The sequence below is a fragment of the Ammodytes marinus genome (genome assembly GCF_949987685.1).
Source record: "Ammodytes marinus genome assembly, chromosome: 23".
NCBI lineage: Eukaryota > Metazoa > Chordata > Actinopteri > Uranoscopiformes > Ammodytidae > Ammodytes > Ammodytes marinus.
Window position 1 is genome coordinate 18,163,868 of NC_137227.1, and position 16,556 is coordinate 18,180,423.

At 41.5% G+C, this 16,556-nt stretch overlaps 1 protein-coding gene across 1 annotated transcript; it reads right to left on the reverse strand.

The window, feature by feature from the left end:
- Positions 1–1,935: 1,935 nt before the first annotated feature.
- bmp15 (bone morphogenetic protein 15) lies at positions 1,936–4,504 on the reverse strand (the record flags this gene model as incomplete). Its single annotated transcript, XM_080052385.1, has 3 exons — positions 1,936–2,924; positions 3,830–4,022; positions 4,370–4,504. The coding sequence occupies 3 exons, from the start codon at positions 4,502–4,504 to the stop codon at positions 1,936–1,938; spliced, it is 1,317 nt and encodes a 438-aa protein (XP_079908511.1).
- Between the last annotated feature and the right edge of the window lie 12,052 nt (positions 4,505–16,556).

A 16,556-nucleotide genomic window follows, 5' to 3' on the forward strand; every position in this document is an offset into this window, starting at 1 on the left:
GCAGTTAAAAGGTTAAGTTTCGTTTCAGTTGTGCTCTTATCCTTACATTGTTTGTATTGCACAGTGAAAATGTAAATCCATGATCTTTAGCTATTCACACACATCGACATAACGATCTCTCCGCAAGATTGTTCCAAGTTGGGGCGCTCTGGTGGCGTAGTGGATAGAGCGCGTACCATATTGGCTCCGGCCTTCGTTGCAGTGGTCACAGGTTCAAATTCGACCAGTGGACCTTTACTGCATGTCATCCCCCCTCTCTCTCTCTGTCTCCCCATTTCATCTCTGTACTGTCCAATAAAGCTTGAAAATGGCAAAAAATAATCTTAAAGATTGTTCCGAGTTGAATCATGACCTTGGAAAAGGCAAATATGTTTTAAAGGTGCAGTATGCCGTTCCAGAGGAGGGGGATTGTTTACATTGGCAGATCCTGCAGTTACAAAACACATCTTCTCTACATAACATGCCATTGTTAGTATTGAATAATTATATCAAATCAAAACTAAATTATTTTGAGGAACCTGGAACTAAGTGAAGACTAGAATATGTTTGTAAACCAAACAGTGGTCCCTGCTGCTGTAAACAACAACAGTGAAACATCAACTTATATGGTAGCTTTCTAATTTCTTACAGTGTTGTAGGGATCACATTTTCCTGTGAAGAAAAGTTTGTTTATTCAGTTAAGAGAATATATCTTGGAACAAGTTCACATCTCTGACACAACCAAAGTTACATAGTGCACCTTTAAACTAAAGAACACGCCTAGCAACAAGATTAATGAAGGACACTAAATTAGGTTTTTAGAAAACATGCATTTTATTTATTATTCGTAATAAAAATTGCATTGCCACTCAAAACACTTCCGTTTACTTTTCTTGAACACTTAAACAGTAATATCTCTTGGCAAACCTTCATTTACTCATTTTGTATTTTTTTTTATGTTATTTTTTGCTTTACTAAGACCTCCATTAGCATTTAGCAGCACCTTTTTGTTCAAGTAATCGGAGAAGGCTCCCATTATAAATACGTTCAAAATGCAGGAGTTCAGATTGTAAACAGCAAAAAAAATACAACTTCAAAATTCTTTTACATTCAACATGGTCGACACCCTCATCAATTAAAATACATATATTTTTTTTTCTTTATGCAGTGCCTAATTTATTACAGTGGAACGTGGCCTCAAACGGTACAAACAAGTTATCCAGAATATGTTTTGTTCAACCCACAAATGGATGTTTTTTTTCCTGGTTTTTATGCGATATTCTCAGCACTGACAACTCGAACCAGACTTTTTTTTTTTAAAGAATACACAGAAAAAACTAAACAAAAAAATGTATAGAAAGACAGGGACAAGACGAAGTTATTATGGCATAGCTGTTTTGAGAGTGAATAAAGAAGATGGATTCCACGCATTTCAAGTTCTCTTAAAAAAAAGGGTACGTCTAATGTTTAGTCAATTTCATCAAGTTACCGTATAATCTCATTTGATTTTGTTGAGTAAAACTGGAAGTTGGTTTTTAGCTTCGTTAAATTACCACTTAACGTTTAGTTAGGTTTCTCTAAAGTGGCTTAAAATGCTTTTACTAGCTCCCTTTGTAGGACAAATTACATGAGTAGAACAACCGGCCCATTCACCAAGCCATCAGTGCTTCTAACAGCTCACAGAACAATTATTCAAAATGGAAAAAAAAAAATCAGTATATAAAGACAAAATCTCTCGCCTGCATTACCCATAGTTCTTTGCAGGCCACAGCTTCCATTTTAAAGTGCTTTTTCCAGTTGCGACGGTGACGACAGATTACCGGACCACAGTTAGGCTACTACTCCCTGCTTCTCGTTATTGGTTGACCCACCAAATCCTGCGTTACCTCCCCCAAACTCTTTAGAGTCCGTTTCGGCATTATTCGAGTCCGCTCAAGCCCCGGAGTCCCTTCTAATCTAGCGACACGTGCACGATTCTGCCACCATGTCCTCCAGCTCTCTGTACTCGACTTTCTTCTTGTGCACGACCAGCACGCTCATGGGCATGTACTTGTAGGGCACGCAGGACGGGGGCGGCACCTCCCCCACGCCCAAGTCGTTGATAACCGTCTGGATGATGGCGTGGTTCGGCGAGTGGTACCCATAATGCAACACCCTGGGGCAGTTCCCCTGGCAGAAGCGCGGGTTGTAGACGGGCGGCGCGATGAAGTAGTGACCCCAGCCCAGCTCGTCGAAGGACAGGCGGAAGGAGTGGAGCTTGCAGCGGTTCTTGGGAGCGCTCGTTTTGCGCTCGGGGCCGCCGTCCGCTGAGGGGAGGATGGAGGCGGACGGGGACGTGGAAAAGGACACGGAGGAAGAGGTGGCGGTCGGGGCGTTTCTCAGAACGTCCAGGGAAAGATCTCTGGGCTCCGAGTCCGAGGCGTCTTCGGAGCGCCTGCGTCTGGGAACGGTGGGATGCAGTTGGCCTTTTCGACTCATGATGTCGTCCCCTTCCACGCCCAACAAGTCGCCCATCCAGTCCTTCACCTCCCTCTCCTCTTCTAGGTATAAAAGCAGACTCGGGACCTCAAGATGTGGCTCGCCTCTCCATCTCTTTCTCCTACGTAGAGGGTACCACCAGGAGAGGCCACCGTCGCCGTCCTCGTCCCCAGGCTCGGTGCACCAGTACTGGGCAGTGAGGGTCAAGTGTCCCCCCGAGCCCTGGTTGTTCTTACGGCGTTGGACGTGCGCGGTGATGTCCGTCTCGGTCCAGCGATCGTGGGGCTCCAGGGTGACCCGGCTCTCTTTGCCCAGCGAGGTGATCTGAGCGCTGCAGCGGGGCGGGGCCGGGGAGGGGGGCGAGAGGGAGGGGTGTGGGGAGCGCAGGTGGATGAACGAGGCTCGGATCAGCTGCTCCGACGGGAGGGTGTCCAGGTTGTACTGCACGGTGAAGCTGAAGTGGTGGTCTGAAGAGAGACACAGAGGCACATGATGTTGTTGTTTAAACCCAAGATACTTATGGCGCATTACATTTTGTTTATTGTCAAAATATTCGTCAAAATATTCTTCAAAAATTTTACTTTTATCCGTGTCACATTTTAGGCTTTGGAGACCAAACTTTGTGAAGGAAAAGAAGGGCTGGCCTGTCCTGAACACCATTTTATAAAGGACACTTTTTACAGATAAGTATTTGAATACTCGTTCTCAAAATACATTATTAATCCCAGTGTTAAAGCTCCCATATTATGCAAAAAAACGTATTAGGGACCTCTAAGACCATATAATATTGACAGAAAAGTGTAAAATATGAGACCTTTAAGCATAAACTGCTTTTTACAGGAAGAAAGTTCACAAACTTTTCAAGTAAAAAGACATGGACTGTACACTGTTTTCCAGTGTCAAGAAATGTTGAGAGATTATTATATATTATTATATACAAATTATGTATTTGTCAGTATTAGTTATACAAGCCTGTAGCCAAACTGGTAGGCTAGATTTACTCAAACAGTTCTGAAAATATTACAATACAAAAAAAAAAAATTGTTTTAAAGTTTCATGATGATAGGCTACTAGTTAACAATTGTACTGCATTCACCTGCAGTGTCCCACCCACTCTGAGCCCATGCCCAGCCTAAGCCCATCTAGCCCAAATGAGGCCCATGTGGGGCCCAACTAGACGTGTTTGCAGGGTATATTGGCTCGGCATTCGTTGCAGTGGTCGGGTTCAAATCCGACCCGTGGACCTTTACTGCAGGTCATCCCCCCTCTCTCTCTGTCTCCCCATTTCAACTCTGTACTATCAAATAAAGCTTGAAAATGCCAAAAAAAAATCTTAAAAAAAAAGAAAAAAAAACACATCATTCATTCTCACCTCTGGACGCCGGTAGATAGTGCACAGAGGACGCCGACGGCCTGAGCAGTCGCACCGTGTTGGAGCCGAATTTCCGGTGTTGTTTGGGTCTCCCGTCCGGTTCCGCGGCGCTGCGGTACAAGCTCAACATGAACTGCAGGTTCTGGTCCGCCTTCTGCTCGTCGGTAAGCGGCCGGTGGTGCTCGCCTTTGTGCTGAAAACGACAATATAATATTTTAACCGTTTTAATTAACTGTCCTTATGTGATTAGGCGCTAAGCAAGTCAGTAGCCTAAGTCAAGTAGCCCAAGTAAATGTTTGTCTATAGCAGTTTTTAAAACAGACCGTTAAATGTTTAATAAAAACAATTTAAAACAAATAGCAATAGCCTTTAAAACAGTGGAGGGGAGTTAAAGGCAAAGGAATGGACAGACCAGACAGAACAATCAAAATACAAAAATAAAATGGCTATCTTTATATATTTAAAAAAAAAAGAGCTTGTCTAAAAAAATATATCATTTTTTTGAGGGGAAACTCGAGTGACCAAGAGATATACACTGACCCGTCGCGACTTCAGCTCGCGCTTGTGATGGTGAGCGGCCATTTTCCCGCTGCAGGTGGAACACAGCAGGTAGAGTAAAAAGTACTGGACGCAGACTCGCAGTAAGCTCAGTTTGGTGCACAGTGTCGCCTTCATGTTTGGATATTTAAATCCTCTGGTGCTAGCGACGAGCTCCACCAAAGAGGCTATAGTTAGCATCCATTCTCCACCGCGCGCTGCCGAGGGCGTTATTTAGGCTACTGGCTCACCTGCTCATCATCACTTGTCATTTTGGGACGTGGCCATTGAACTAATTTCCTGCTGGTATTGAAGGCGACCCCAATTAACCCCTCGGGTGTGCGCGAGAGTGGCGTAAGGAAGCCACGTGATTGGTGCGTCAAATTGACAAGCTGGAGAGACACTTTTTTTTCAAAGTGTGACAGGAGGACAACATTTCAAACTGTAGCCTATCTTTATATCTATGGACTTTATAAAAAGTGGTGTTGAGAGAAAGTGAGCGCGAAGTAAATATTTATTTCATCCACCAGAAATGAACAAGCAACACATTAAACAGATCAAGCAATTTGTCCCGGTCGGTTTTTCCCGAGAAACAATAATACAATATGTCAATCAAAGCAGCGAGCTTAAAGAAATAAACTCTTTGCTTATCAATACACATTTGTATCATTTCCATGCAGCAGTTTCACTCCCATGCTTCTTCTTCTTCTTATTGGACATTCTTGACATAGTTGCTACTGAATATAATAATCTTTATTAAGGACTCAGATGGTCCACTCACATCACACACACACACACACACACACACACACATAGAACACATTAAAATACATTACTCAATACTGTACTAAAATAGGTGCAAGCTATCATGCCAATGCTTTCGAAGCCTATATGAATGCTTAGTGATTTTTTTTTTACAGAACACAATGGTCGCTAAAGTGCATTGTTACACTGCGTCCAACAGATGGCGCTATTCAATAGGAAAAAAACTTATTCCAAAGAATTGTAACTTTTCAAATGCAAAGGAAAGTGGAGACATTTTCATTTATTTTACAGTGTCAATTCTGGACATAATTGCTACAAAAGTAAAGTCAAATGAATGTTCTTTTGTTCAATCTATACCCCTGAATCATTTAATGAATGCTATAAAATAAAAACCTTTTTTTTTTACACACAATTAGTTGTCCCGTCCAGGTCTACATGCCTAAATGCATTGAGTTGCTGACATGTGATTGGCTGGTAAGTTATATGAGTTAACTAGAAATGTAACCACTGTGCCTAATAAAGTGGCCGGTGAGTGTATGTCCTGCCTAGAACTATTTTCTGGAATAATTATGAGACTTTACCATAGTCTGTGTGAATACTCTATTCTGATTGGCTGGAGAACATTCCATAGGTGTGGATTAACCCCTGATGTATGGACACCTAGATGGAACTGTTACATTCTGTCCACTTTAATGCGTCGCCGCTGATTAAACAGTGTTGATAATGATAAGTGATTTATAAAGCCTGAAATATCCTGCCGTGCAATAGCCTCTGACCACCACAGGATGGCGCTCACTTGCTGCGCGTCGGACAGTTCTCGCCCTTATTATACTATCTATGTTCTCGCCTCCACAGCGTCCATTAATTCCCGATAACTGGACACCTCGTCGGGCATTAACCCTTACATGGAACACATGACATGAAAGCTATTGAAGGAAAAACACATGGATGTCAACAAATATATGAATATAAAATAGAATAAACACTGATATCTAATATAGAGAGGTGTGTTGGTGGGCCCCCTTTTTATGACATACCGGTTTACAGAGCCTAGGCTGCGTATTAACACTGTGCATTCAGGTTTGAAGGCTTGAATAGTTTCCTTGTGGTTTAAAGGTGGAGTCAGTGATTCTTGAGAAAAGCTTGTTGTCAAAATCATTTACCTGTTTGTTGAGCTGAGAGAAAAATCTGGTGTACAAGACAACCAAGATCGATATCTGGTGAGAGAATGGAATGGAATGTTAAAATGATGTGTTTAAGGTTTACGTTTGAATGAGTCCAGGCATTTTGTGAGAAAATGTAGATGGGCCTCTCAAAAATTATTGCAACAGAAACTATTTCAACAGTTTTGAATGAATATTTAATAACATATATACTAAAAGTCGTAGGAATTCAAGTGGTGGAAAGTTATTTTCTTAGGGTTTAAGGCTTCTTAACCATACCTTTTATACCCATTTTCAGCTTCCTAAAGTACTGTTTTATGGTAGAGGTGATATGTGCCAAATATACGTGTTTCTTGTGGTTTAAAGGTGCAGTCAGTGATTCTTGAGAAAAGCTTGTTGTCAAAATCATTGAATTTCTCCTCACGATCCACTACCTGTTTGTTGAGTTGAGAGAACAATCTGGTGTTAATACAGGTACACAGCCTATAGGCTCTTTGGTGTTGTTTTACACACACTGCTTCTGAATAGAGATCAGTGATAATATAAGTCATGGCTTCATTGTTAAACACTTAAACCGTCCTCTTTGTAAAACAGATTAACTTTCCAACCACATTACATTGGGCAGACACTATTATGCAAGGGCGTGTGTAGCCTGGTTTGGCTGCTGTGCTTTGAATAACAGCTGGCTGGATTTAATACACTGGGTGCTAGACAGTGTAGAATCCTGTCCTAGATACGTTGCCCATATCTGTTTTTTTTGGGGGGGGGGGGGTTGAGAAACCAAACTTTGGAATGTTAATACAGGACTGTGCTCATGATCGGCGATGAGTAGAGTGTCACATTACCAGATAATTTCCCTACGCAGTAAGGCTAACTACCCCCCTCTCTCTCTCTTTCTCCCTCTCTCTCTCTCTCTGTCTCTCTCGCTCTCTCTCTCTCTCTCTCTCTCTCTCTCTCTCTCTCTCTCTCTCTCTCTCTCACACACACACACACACACACACACACACACACACACACACACACACACACACATCACCAAACGCGAGTCAATAACAGATTAAGCAATATTCAATAACCATTTAAAAGGGAAATAAACAGGCTTTCCAACAGTATAAGATTTAAGGGTAAGAAGAAGCCTTGTTACAACAAATAAATACTCAACCAAACATAAATGTCCTTCCTTTTTGTGCTAAGTTTATACAGTACAAACAAAAGATATTATACTTATACACAAATATATTTTAAACCATAAAAACAATAACAACTAAGCCACAATTGGTCAAAATGAAATTTAAATTTGAGTCCGGTACATGAAACATCCAGTAAAGACTGGAGAGTGAAACTACATGGTTGAGTAGCTGTGGAAGTTATCCTCTGAAATGCTCACCACACACATGAACAAATTACTCAATGAGTCATGGTAGTTACAGCAACGTGTGTGTGTGTGAGTGTGTGTGTGTGTGTGTGTGTGTGTGTGTGTGTGTGTGTGTGTGTCTGTGTGTCTGTGTGTCTGTGTGTCTGTGTGTGTGTGTCTCTGTGTGTGGTATACTTGTGGTTTCAAAGTAACCTCAAACAATGGTCTGACTTTACCATGCACGTATAAACTAGGTACCATTTCCCCTCGTTGGCGGAAGCAGGTTCATGGTATTAGCTTGTGCGAGTGTTTGATTTAGACGCAAAGTTACACAGGGATTTGTTACTTGTGGTTTTAACTGGTATTGTGAACTAATGTATTGTCATTTGACCTCCTTGGCTGCAGTTGGATCACACTATTTTGCCTTGAGTATTTAAAGCTATTTAAGGCCTGTTGAAGATATTACATATAGTTTGCATTACACACGCATATGGTATACCCAGTGATTTGTTCTCTTTTTAAAATATCAAAAATCATTTGAGGATAAGTTGCTTCTAGTTGTTGGGAAGCGTGTTGGTAAATCGGTGGAGGTTGATCAAAATTAAATCTGTATTTGGCCAATGCAAAACAGTGAGTCTTACAGTAAACTGGTCAACTTTACAGGTACTATAGTGACTAGCTGTGTGTCATCCTTTCTTTCAAGGATCATTCCAGTGGCTAATAACAGCCCTCATTAAGTGTTGACATAGTTATTGCACACAGAGAAACGTGTGTTATCTTTTTTATTTGAGTCACAATCAGTTTGGATCAAACAAGCGCCTGAAATATCTCCATACACAGTGTGCAGCGGTTCACAGCCAGGTTTCACTTTCAGGGTATCAATATTTCTTGAGCAATGTGTATTTTTCCACAAGAAATCAAAACTGAAATCGTACTCAAAGAAGCACTTTAACACTAGTGAAGTACTGGTAAACTAATAGTAATATATTGAGGTAGAAAAACCTTATTAACAATATGTCCAAGTGACCTTTCAGTAGAAGCATGAATGAGCAACATGTGTGTTTTCATTTTAGCAGTCTGTGACCAAGCAAGTTCACTTCCCCCGGTTCCCTGATTTTAATTCTGCCAAAAAAATATGAGTCAGTGTGTTAGAGAACCCGGCCAAGATATGTTTTTTACTTCCTCCTACCCCCTTTCGAGCATGTAGAAAGTGTGTCTGTTTTTTTTTTTTTTAATTCTATTTCTTTTTTTGCTTTTGTTTGTTTTTTATTTATTCATCTATTTTTTTATTCCTCGCATGTTCGAAATAAAGTTTGTAAATAAAGTATGTGCTGCTGTGTTATATATAAGCAGTCGTGTCTTTTCCATAACTCTGTAAACCCACCACATCTCTATTTCTTTACTTTACTCTGACTTGCATTGAAAGCCCTGTCCGTTTTTTTCTTCTTGTTTTTGAGAATTATGTTTCACATGTATCCTCGCAGATACCACTTCACCAGTGGTCCCATTATATGAGAAAAATAGTTGTTGACAACATACAATGATCCATTTACACATGATAGCATACACAGGACCAGATAACATTCCAGAGGCACAGGACCAGATAACATTAGGCAGCAAGTAACCACCCCGACCCCTTACTCAGTATCTGATTGATGTCACAAATATGATTTTGTTCAATTGGAGAGATTGTTTAGTGTATTTAAATGTTTTGGAAAAGCACCAAAAAAAAATGTTTTGGTGCTTTTCCACAAAACTTAAATCTTAGTCAAAGTTGATAGCATTTCACTTCACTTTAACACTAGTGAAGTATTAGTAAACTCATTAATATATTCAGGTAGAAACCTTATCAACAATATATCCAAGTGACCTTTCAGTAGAAGCATGAATGAGCAACATGTGTGTTTTCATTTTAGCAGTCTGTGACCAAGCAAGTTCACTTCCCCCGGATTGCCTCAGTAGAAGTCTGCCAAAAAATATGCGCAGATATCAAAGTACAGAATGTCAGGGGGTTGTGCCAATGAGTAAACATTTGGAAAAGTTGTGGCACACAGAGAAATGTGTGTTTACTCTTAGCACACTGTACTTCCGGTCGAAAGGGGAAAGGATGAACATGGCACCCACAACATTTCCTCTGTGCTTTTGAAAGCCACTGATCCTAAAAATCTGTTCATGTATCTCTGTTTCTCAGACACCCACACAGGCATGTGTGGTTTGAGAGAGGTCCGCTTTGATGATTTTGCCCTGTGTGTGTGTGTGTGTGTGTGTGTGTGTGTGTGTGTGTTCGTTTTAATATCTGCAGGACAGATCAGAAAGGTCAGGAGGCTGTGTCAATGAGTAAACAAAGTCAACACACCCGGAAAAGTGACAGTGGGCGAGGTATTACAATGGTATGCAAACTAGCTGTGGCATCCTTTCTTTCAATCCCTTTGTAATTTATGTAAGCTGGATCTGTCCAGTGTCATTATTAGGTATTATGATATAGTTAGAGCACACACATAGTTTAAGTTAGATCCTCTAGAGTTGGTTTGCAGCATTGGTAACAGGCACAAGGAAGCGGGCTCTTCTGTCTGTACATGTTCTGACTGTGACTCTATTTACATGTTCTCTGTTGTTTTTGAAATGATTTGTCTGTAACTATGTAACTGTGCTGCTGCCTGTCTTGGCCAGGATTCTCTTGTAAAATAGTTTTTTTAATCCCAATGAGACTTCTCCTGGTTAAATAAAGGTTAAGGTGGGTGACTGCAGTATATTTGCCCCATAGAACACAACACAGCCAATTGGTACCTAGGAGGAAGTAACCACTAAATTTATATTGATGTGAAATGACACATATCAGAAGCACCAAGATAAGATTTGCAGTACAGGAATAAAGAAACCACGAAAGACTATGATTTAGCAGTTTAGCAGGTTTTGACAGCGTTTCATATCATGTCCATGTTTTGCATATCTTACACAATAGACTATCTCAGCTATCATGGCATCTCAACCTTTATGAGTGTGGGGAATGGGAGATGGCAGAAAGTGGCCTTGCAAATTCCACATTTATACTACAGATAGGATCTCAGAGTTCAATACACCTTCATATTTCCACCGGTGAAGTAGGTCTTTAAATGAGTACATACTGTGAGCCATTGTCCTTATAGTTTGTCCGAGTAAAGTACGTCACACACACTGCCATTTTTAGAGCGATTACAGAACAGGAAACAACTTTTACTTTTTGGTATGCGCTGCTTTGTTGGCGGGACATGACTCACTTGAGGGAATTCTTCAAATCCTGCTGACTAGTGAAATGCCCTTGTTTTTGTGTATAAGATTTGACAGCAATGATTGGAAGTTTGGGCTTTTTTTTCAATTAACTTTATTGAACAATTATCAATACATTTATCAAAAGGTACTCAAAGGTATATCTTAGAAAGAAAAAGACAAGCTTATACATAAAAATGAAAAACATATATAATATACATACATATAGGGCGCAGACATTAAAGTAGAGGTGGTTGTGTCAATAAGTAAACATTTTGAAAAGTCCACAACCGGACTATTTTCAGTGAGGACGGTATTAAATTCCTGTGCTGATTAGCTGAGTGGCATCCTTCCTTTGATTTCCTTCCACTTCTAAAATATTCTTGTCCCTTTCTAACACGTGGAAAACACCCAAGGATCATTAAAGTGTCTCAGAACAGCCCTTACTTCAGCAGTTATGACAAAGGTGTGGCACACAGAGATATGTGTGTTTACACTGAGCAAACACTTACTGTGTTGATAGCATGAATGACACAGATCAGCAGCACTGATATCTGCAATAATAGGTCTTTAAAGGTCATTTTATTTCAATGATCTGATATACTGGAAGCCGTCAGTGTTATTGTGCAATCTGAATATATATTTTTTTCTAGTAGCATGACAATGAAAATAGTTCAGTTCTGGTTTTGTCAGAACAGACAAAACGATTTACGTCGGGCAGATTGGAACAGCCTGTGTTTATGAACTACTAAATCACAGTTTACATTGCTTCACCATGGTCATATTACCATTATTAATTCCCTCCCTCCCTCCCTCTCTCCCTCTCCCCCCTCCCTCTCTCTCTCCCCCCTCCCTCTCTCTCTCCCCCCTCCCTCTCTCTCTCTCCCTCTCCCTCCCCCTTCCCTCTCTCTCTCCCTCCCTCTCTCTCTCTCCCTCCCTCTCTCTCTCTCTCCCTCTCTCCCCCCTCTCAGTGCGATAGAGAGCCACTCCTTGCTGAACCCTAACCTTCAGAGCAGTGAGGGCTTAAAAGTGTGTGTGCGTGTGCATGTTAGGGGTGGGGGTTAGAAGTTACAAGGAAAACTACAGTAAAGAAACCAAATGGATGAAAAGCTCTGCATATATCATGTGTAACGTTAATCTCTTTTCTTCTGTGTCTGTCTGTCTGTCTGTCTGTCTGTGTGTGTCTGTGTCTCTCTGTCTGTCTGTCTGTCCATCTCTGTCTGTGTCTGTCTATCTGTCAATGCCTGTCTCTCCCCCCCCCCCCCCCCCCCCCCCAGTGTGATGGAGAGCCACTCCTTGCTGAACCCTTCAGAGCAGTGGGACTTTTGTGTGACCTACTTACCACTTCCTTAAAAAAGCAGTGCGTGCCTCCTTTCATTGAGACATTTCTTCATGTCATTTAAGGGACTTCATTGAAATTTGCAAAAGCCTCTATTAAACGTATACAGCCAGTCTACACTACTTAGCATAGTTTGCATTACTGCATGTAGTCATATATGGAATATCATTTGAAAGGACAAAGATCAAAGTTCAGGCATCCATCTTTTATTATCATTTCTTGCATAAAGACGGATACTAGACAAAATATTTGAGAGGAAGGAATGAAAAGTGGGGTTGATTCTGAATGACATTTTTAAAATAATTAAAAACAGGAAAACATGGAAAAATAAAGTCCGGTCAGTGTAGTGACGCATGTAAAATCATAGCATTGGAGCCAATCTAAATGAAGGGAGCAGTCATTTTTTTTGTTCAACCTGAGATTGTAATTTTGTTACAATGATCAAATCATATCAGTTTTATTTTTATAGCACAATATCACAAATATACATTTGCCTCAGTGGGCTTCACATTGCATACAATATAACAGGCAGTTTAAAGTAAAATATAATAAGGAAAGTATAGGCAGACTTCAGATGCTGAGGGGGGACCTGATTCTGATGATTCCTTCAAAACAATCTAAGGCACTTCCCATTCTGCAGTGGTTCCCCTATTAAGACACAACAGCGGTAAGAAGAGGCCCAGGACTTTTCTGATATGTCTCTCTGTGGCTCTTGAGGCGAAAGGACCAACATTTTGCATAGTGATGAGGGTAAAATGACTGCCTAGTTTAATTTATAGCCTATTTCTCCAGATTTAGGAAACCCGTTTTACTGACCATAAATAGGCTCTGTCCATATCCTATCCTATCCTATCTCTTAAAAACCGGGGCACTTCTTTTTTGATTTTAGGTGTGTTAAAAATCCTTATAGCCTCATAGCCATGTGCAAAATTCACCCTCCGGACAGGCACATATTAGGCCTATAGTGCAAACACTGTATTGGGACGTCATCATCATCATACGCTGGAGTCTTTGTGTTGACTGGAGCCCCCGTTGGTTTGAGGAAAGGACTCATTTCCCCCATGTCCCAACCCCGCGTGAGGGCCACCGTTGGTATGAGGTGTGGGTCGACGCCGGGATTTCAGGAACCAGCCAAGCCATAGGAAAAAAAGTGCAGCAATAAAAAATGCAACACCTATCGCGACATAGGCCCGGGTTCTAACTCCTTTCGTCTCATCAGTGCAGTTCTGTGTCGGCTAGAAGAGGGAGAAGGAAGAGACGAGAGAGAACCAATATTAAGTTTAATCTTTTTCACAGACAAGTAACGTATATCAAGTAACGGTGATACAAATTCATGTTATTGTTATTACACGTCGTGCCACATTTATTTATTTATTTATTTATTATTCTTTCGGACAATTCCACACAATACACAATTTTCTCTTGCAAATATTCATACATCATACTTTGTGTTGTCCGAAGGGAGACGGAAGAAGCCAAAGGCTTATCAGGTCCCGCCCCCAATGACGACTCAATGGCTCAAATCAAAACAACAGTGCTCAGATGAATAATCTACAACTGGTTTATTGTTTGATCATGCTGCCTTTGCTTTACTCCATGCATTTGACTATCATTATATTGCTGCTCTCTAACCACTGTATATTGCATTTTTTTTTACTGTTTAATTAACAGTGTTTCCCTCTTTACTAGGTCTATTCAATCTTGTTTATGTATTTTATTGTTTGTTTAAAATCATACAGTGGACAGGTGTTTAAAACTAGTATTTTTGCTCATAGGCATACACTTAAAACAATGCATCTGGTTCGTCAAATAAAATAAAATAATAAACTGCCATGGCGTAGGCCTACTTACAGTTGTTACAGCCGGCATCGGACGCACTGTCTCGGTCACCTCCAGCCTCCAGGCAGCCGGCTCGCCCCACGCCTCTCTCACCCCGTTCATCATCACGTAGCAGAAGTAATCACCTCGATGCTTCAGCTGGGCCAAGAAACTCAGCGAATACTCTCCATCTCTCTGTGTTAGCGTCACATTGCGCTCTAAGCCAGCTGTCCCATATGTGACCCGCCCGGTGTTTAGATTCACCTCTGCCACTATTTGTCCGTTCATTTCCCACCGTAGGAGCTCCGCGTGTTTCTTTTTCACATTATAGAAGCACGGGAGAGTGACCGATTGTCCTTCTGGAACAGTTCTGTCAGCGCCAAACACCACATCCAACTGGATTGTGACCGGCGCGCGACCGCCACAAGTCAATTCATAGAGCCCACTGTCGGTGTAGACGGTTTGTTCGATGGTAAAGCAAGTGTCCATCTCCATTCTGCCTTTGTAATCGTCCGGTACTTTGCAAACACCTTGCTCGCGCGCAGCCACCAGCCTGGTTTTGTCCGTTTCTATCCGGTGAAGTTTGGTCATCTCGCCTGTCCCTGACTTACACTCAAACGCAAACTTCCCTCCAACAATCTCGTAGTAACTTGCTCCAGACACATAGCCTAGCTGACGTGATATAAAATACCAAATGCAAGGATCAGGGTAAACTGCGCCATTGCTTTAGCCTTGTAACTGCGTCTGTCTGTAGAAAGCGGTTTGGATGAGAGCTGTGACAGCGCCTGAGGGGAGAGTGTTTGAGAGCCTCATCAGTAGCGGGTATACACCTTGGGAGGAGCCACACCCTCCAGTTAATACCTGTTTTCAAGGACGTAGCTGCGTAAGGGTTAGGAGGATGCACTGACTCTTCCAAATTGTTGTTCCATATGTTGCCGTTAGTTTTTATCTAGGCTGCTAAACCACTTTTCTTTGTGCGTTTTCTCACACGTTGTCTCTGGTAACTTTCCACGAGAGAGAGAGGACTGCAAGTGATATTGTGACAAATCTTAAAACACTCCCCTGTTTATTTAGTGTTAATTAATAAGAACACAGGGTGGGACAGGGGGAGAGGAGAGAAGTGAACTCTTTGGCAGGACAGGCGATGACTAACTGGCCCAACGGGTATTTGCCTCTGGTGCTCTTGTCTTGACCTACATTCACCCTGCCACACACACACACACACACACACACACACACACACACACACACACACACACACACACACACACACACGCAGAGAGGGGTTCATGTGTGATAGCATGAGACGCAGATCCTGCCGTTATAGTTGTGCACGTCTGCATATGCACATTTGTGCACTTGTCAGTGCACGTATGCACAACAGCACACTGGTGGAACAGCTTCCTCTCACTGGGCATACAGAGCTGGTTGAAGTGTCAATGACTGATTCGGAGATCAGCATTTTTTACCACACACACACACACACACACACACACACACACACACACACACACACACACACACACACACACACACACACACACACACACACACACACACACACACACACACACATGGGAACATGCCATGAGCACTTCACTCTTCCTTTTTTCTCTCTCCCCACTATAATTCACAGCATAGGCCTACGCATGATCAGATGGTGGCGGCATGTAACTCCTGTTAACCTCAGACTCATCTATTCACTGTGATGTTACCTTTCAAACGGATGATGTTTTGTCAAGAACAGGCCTTATGTTTGATTTATAGCCGTGATAAGGAGATAAGCAAGTTCGCTGTTGGTATAATGAGTTTGTAGTTGGGATAACACTGTTAGTAGTAGTGAGGAAACATGGGTGTCCACAGTAAGTTTGGGGCTGGGCGATATGACGATATCATATCGCCCAGCCCCAATGGGTGTCCACAGTAAGTTTGAAATAAACAACCGTGGAGGAACTATTTTGAGAACATTTGGAAACGACATATTTAATCTAATCTAAGTTGTACATACAAATGGAGACACACTGTATCGGCCTTATTTCCCACAGGGGAAGAAGAGGCATAAGTAAGTTGTACATATGGTACCAAATACTAATTTGTTTTAGAGCCTATGTTATGTGTTTTATAGTTTGCTTTTCAATAATAGAAAGAAAAGTTCCAAGAATGTATATAGGCCTATATGCTGTGAATTATAGTGGGGAGAGAGAGGGGGAAAAAATTGTGTTATACTCTTTCAAATCAGCCATCGCGATCAGCCAGGAAAATTGCAATCGGTACACCTCTAACACTAAGCTGCCTAAACTCTTGACACATCTGAAGTTGAGTCTAAAAACAAACACAACTATACTGTCTAATATGGCATCAAATTCCCTTTTCCCTTTATGGCAGAATGCACCAAACTAACATTCACAGCAAAGTGCAACATGCAGTTGTCAAAAACCCTTATCAGGAGGCAATAAATACATATTTATTGCCTCCTGATAAGGGTTTTTTCACTTCCTGTCTGTC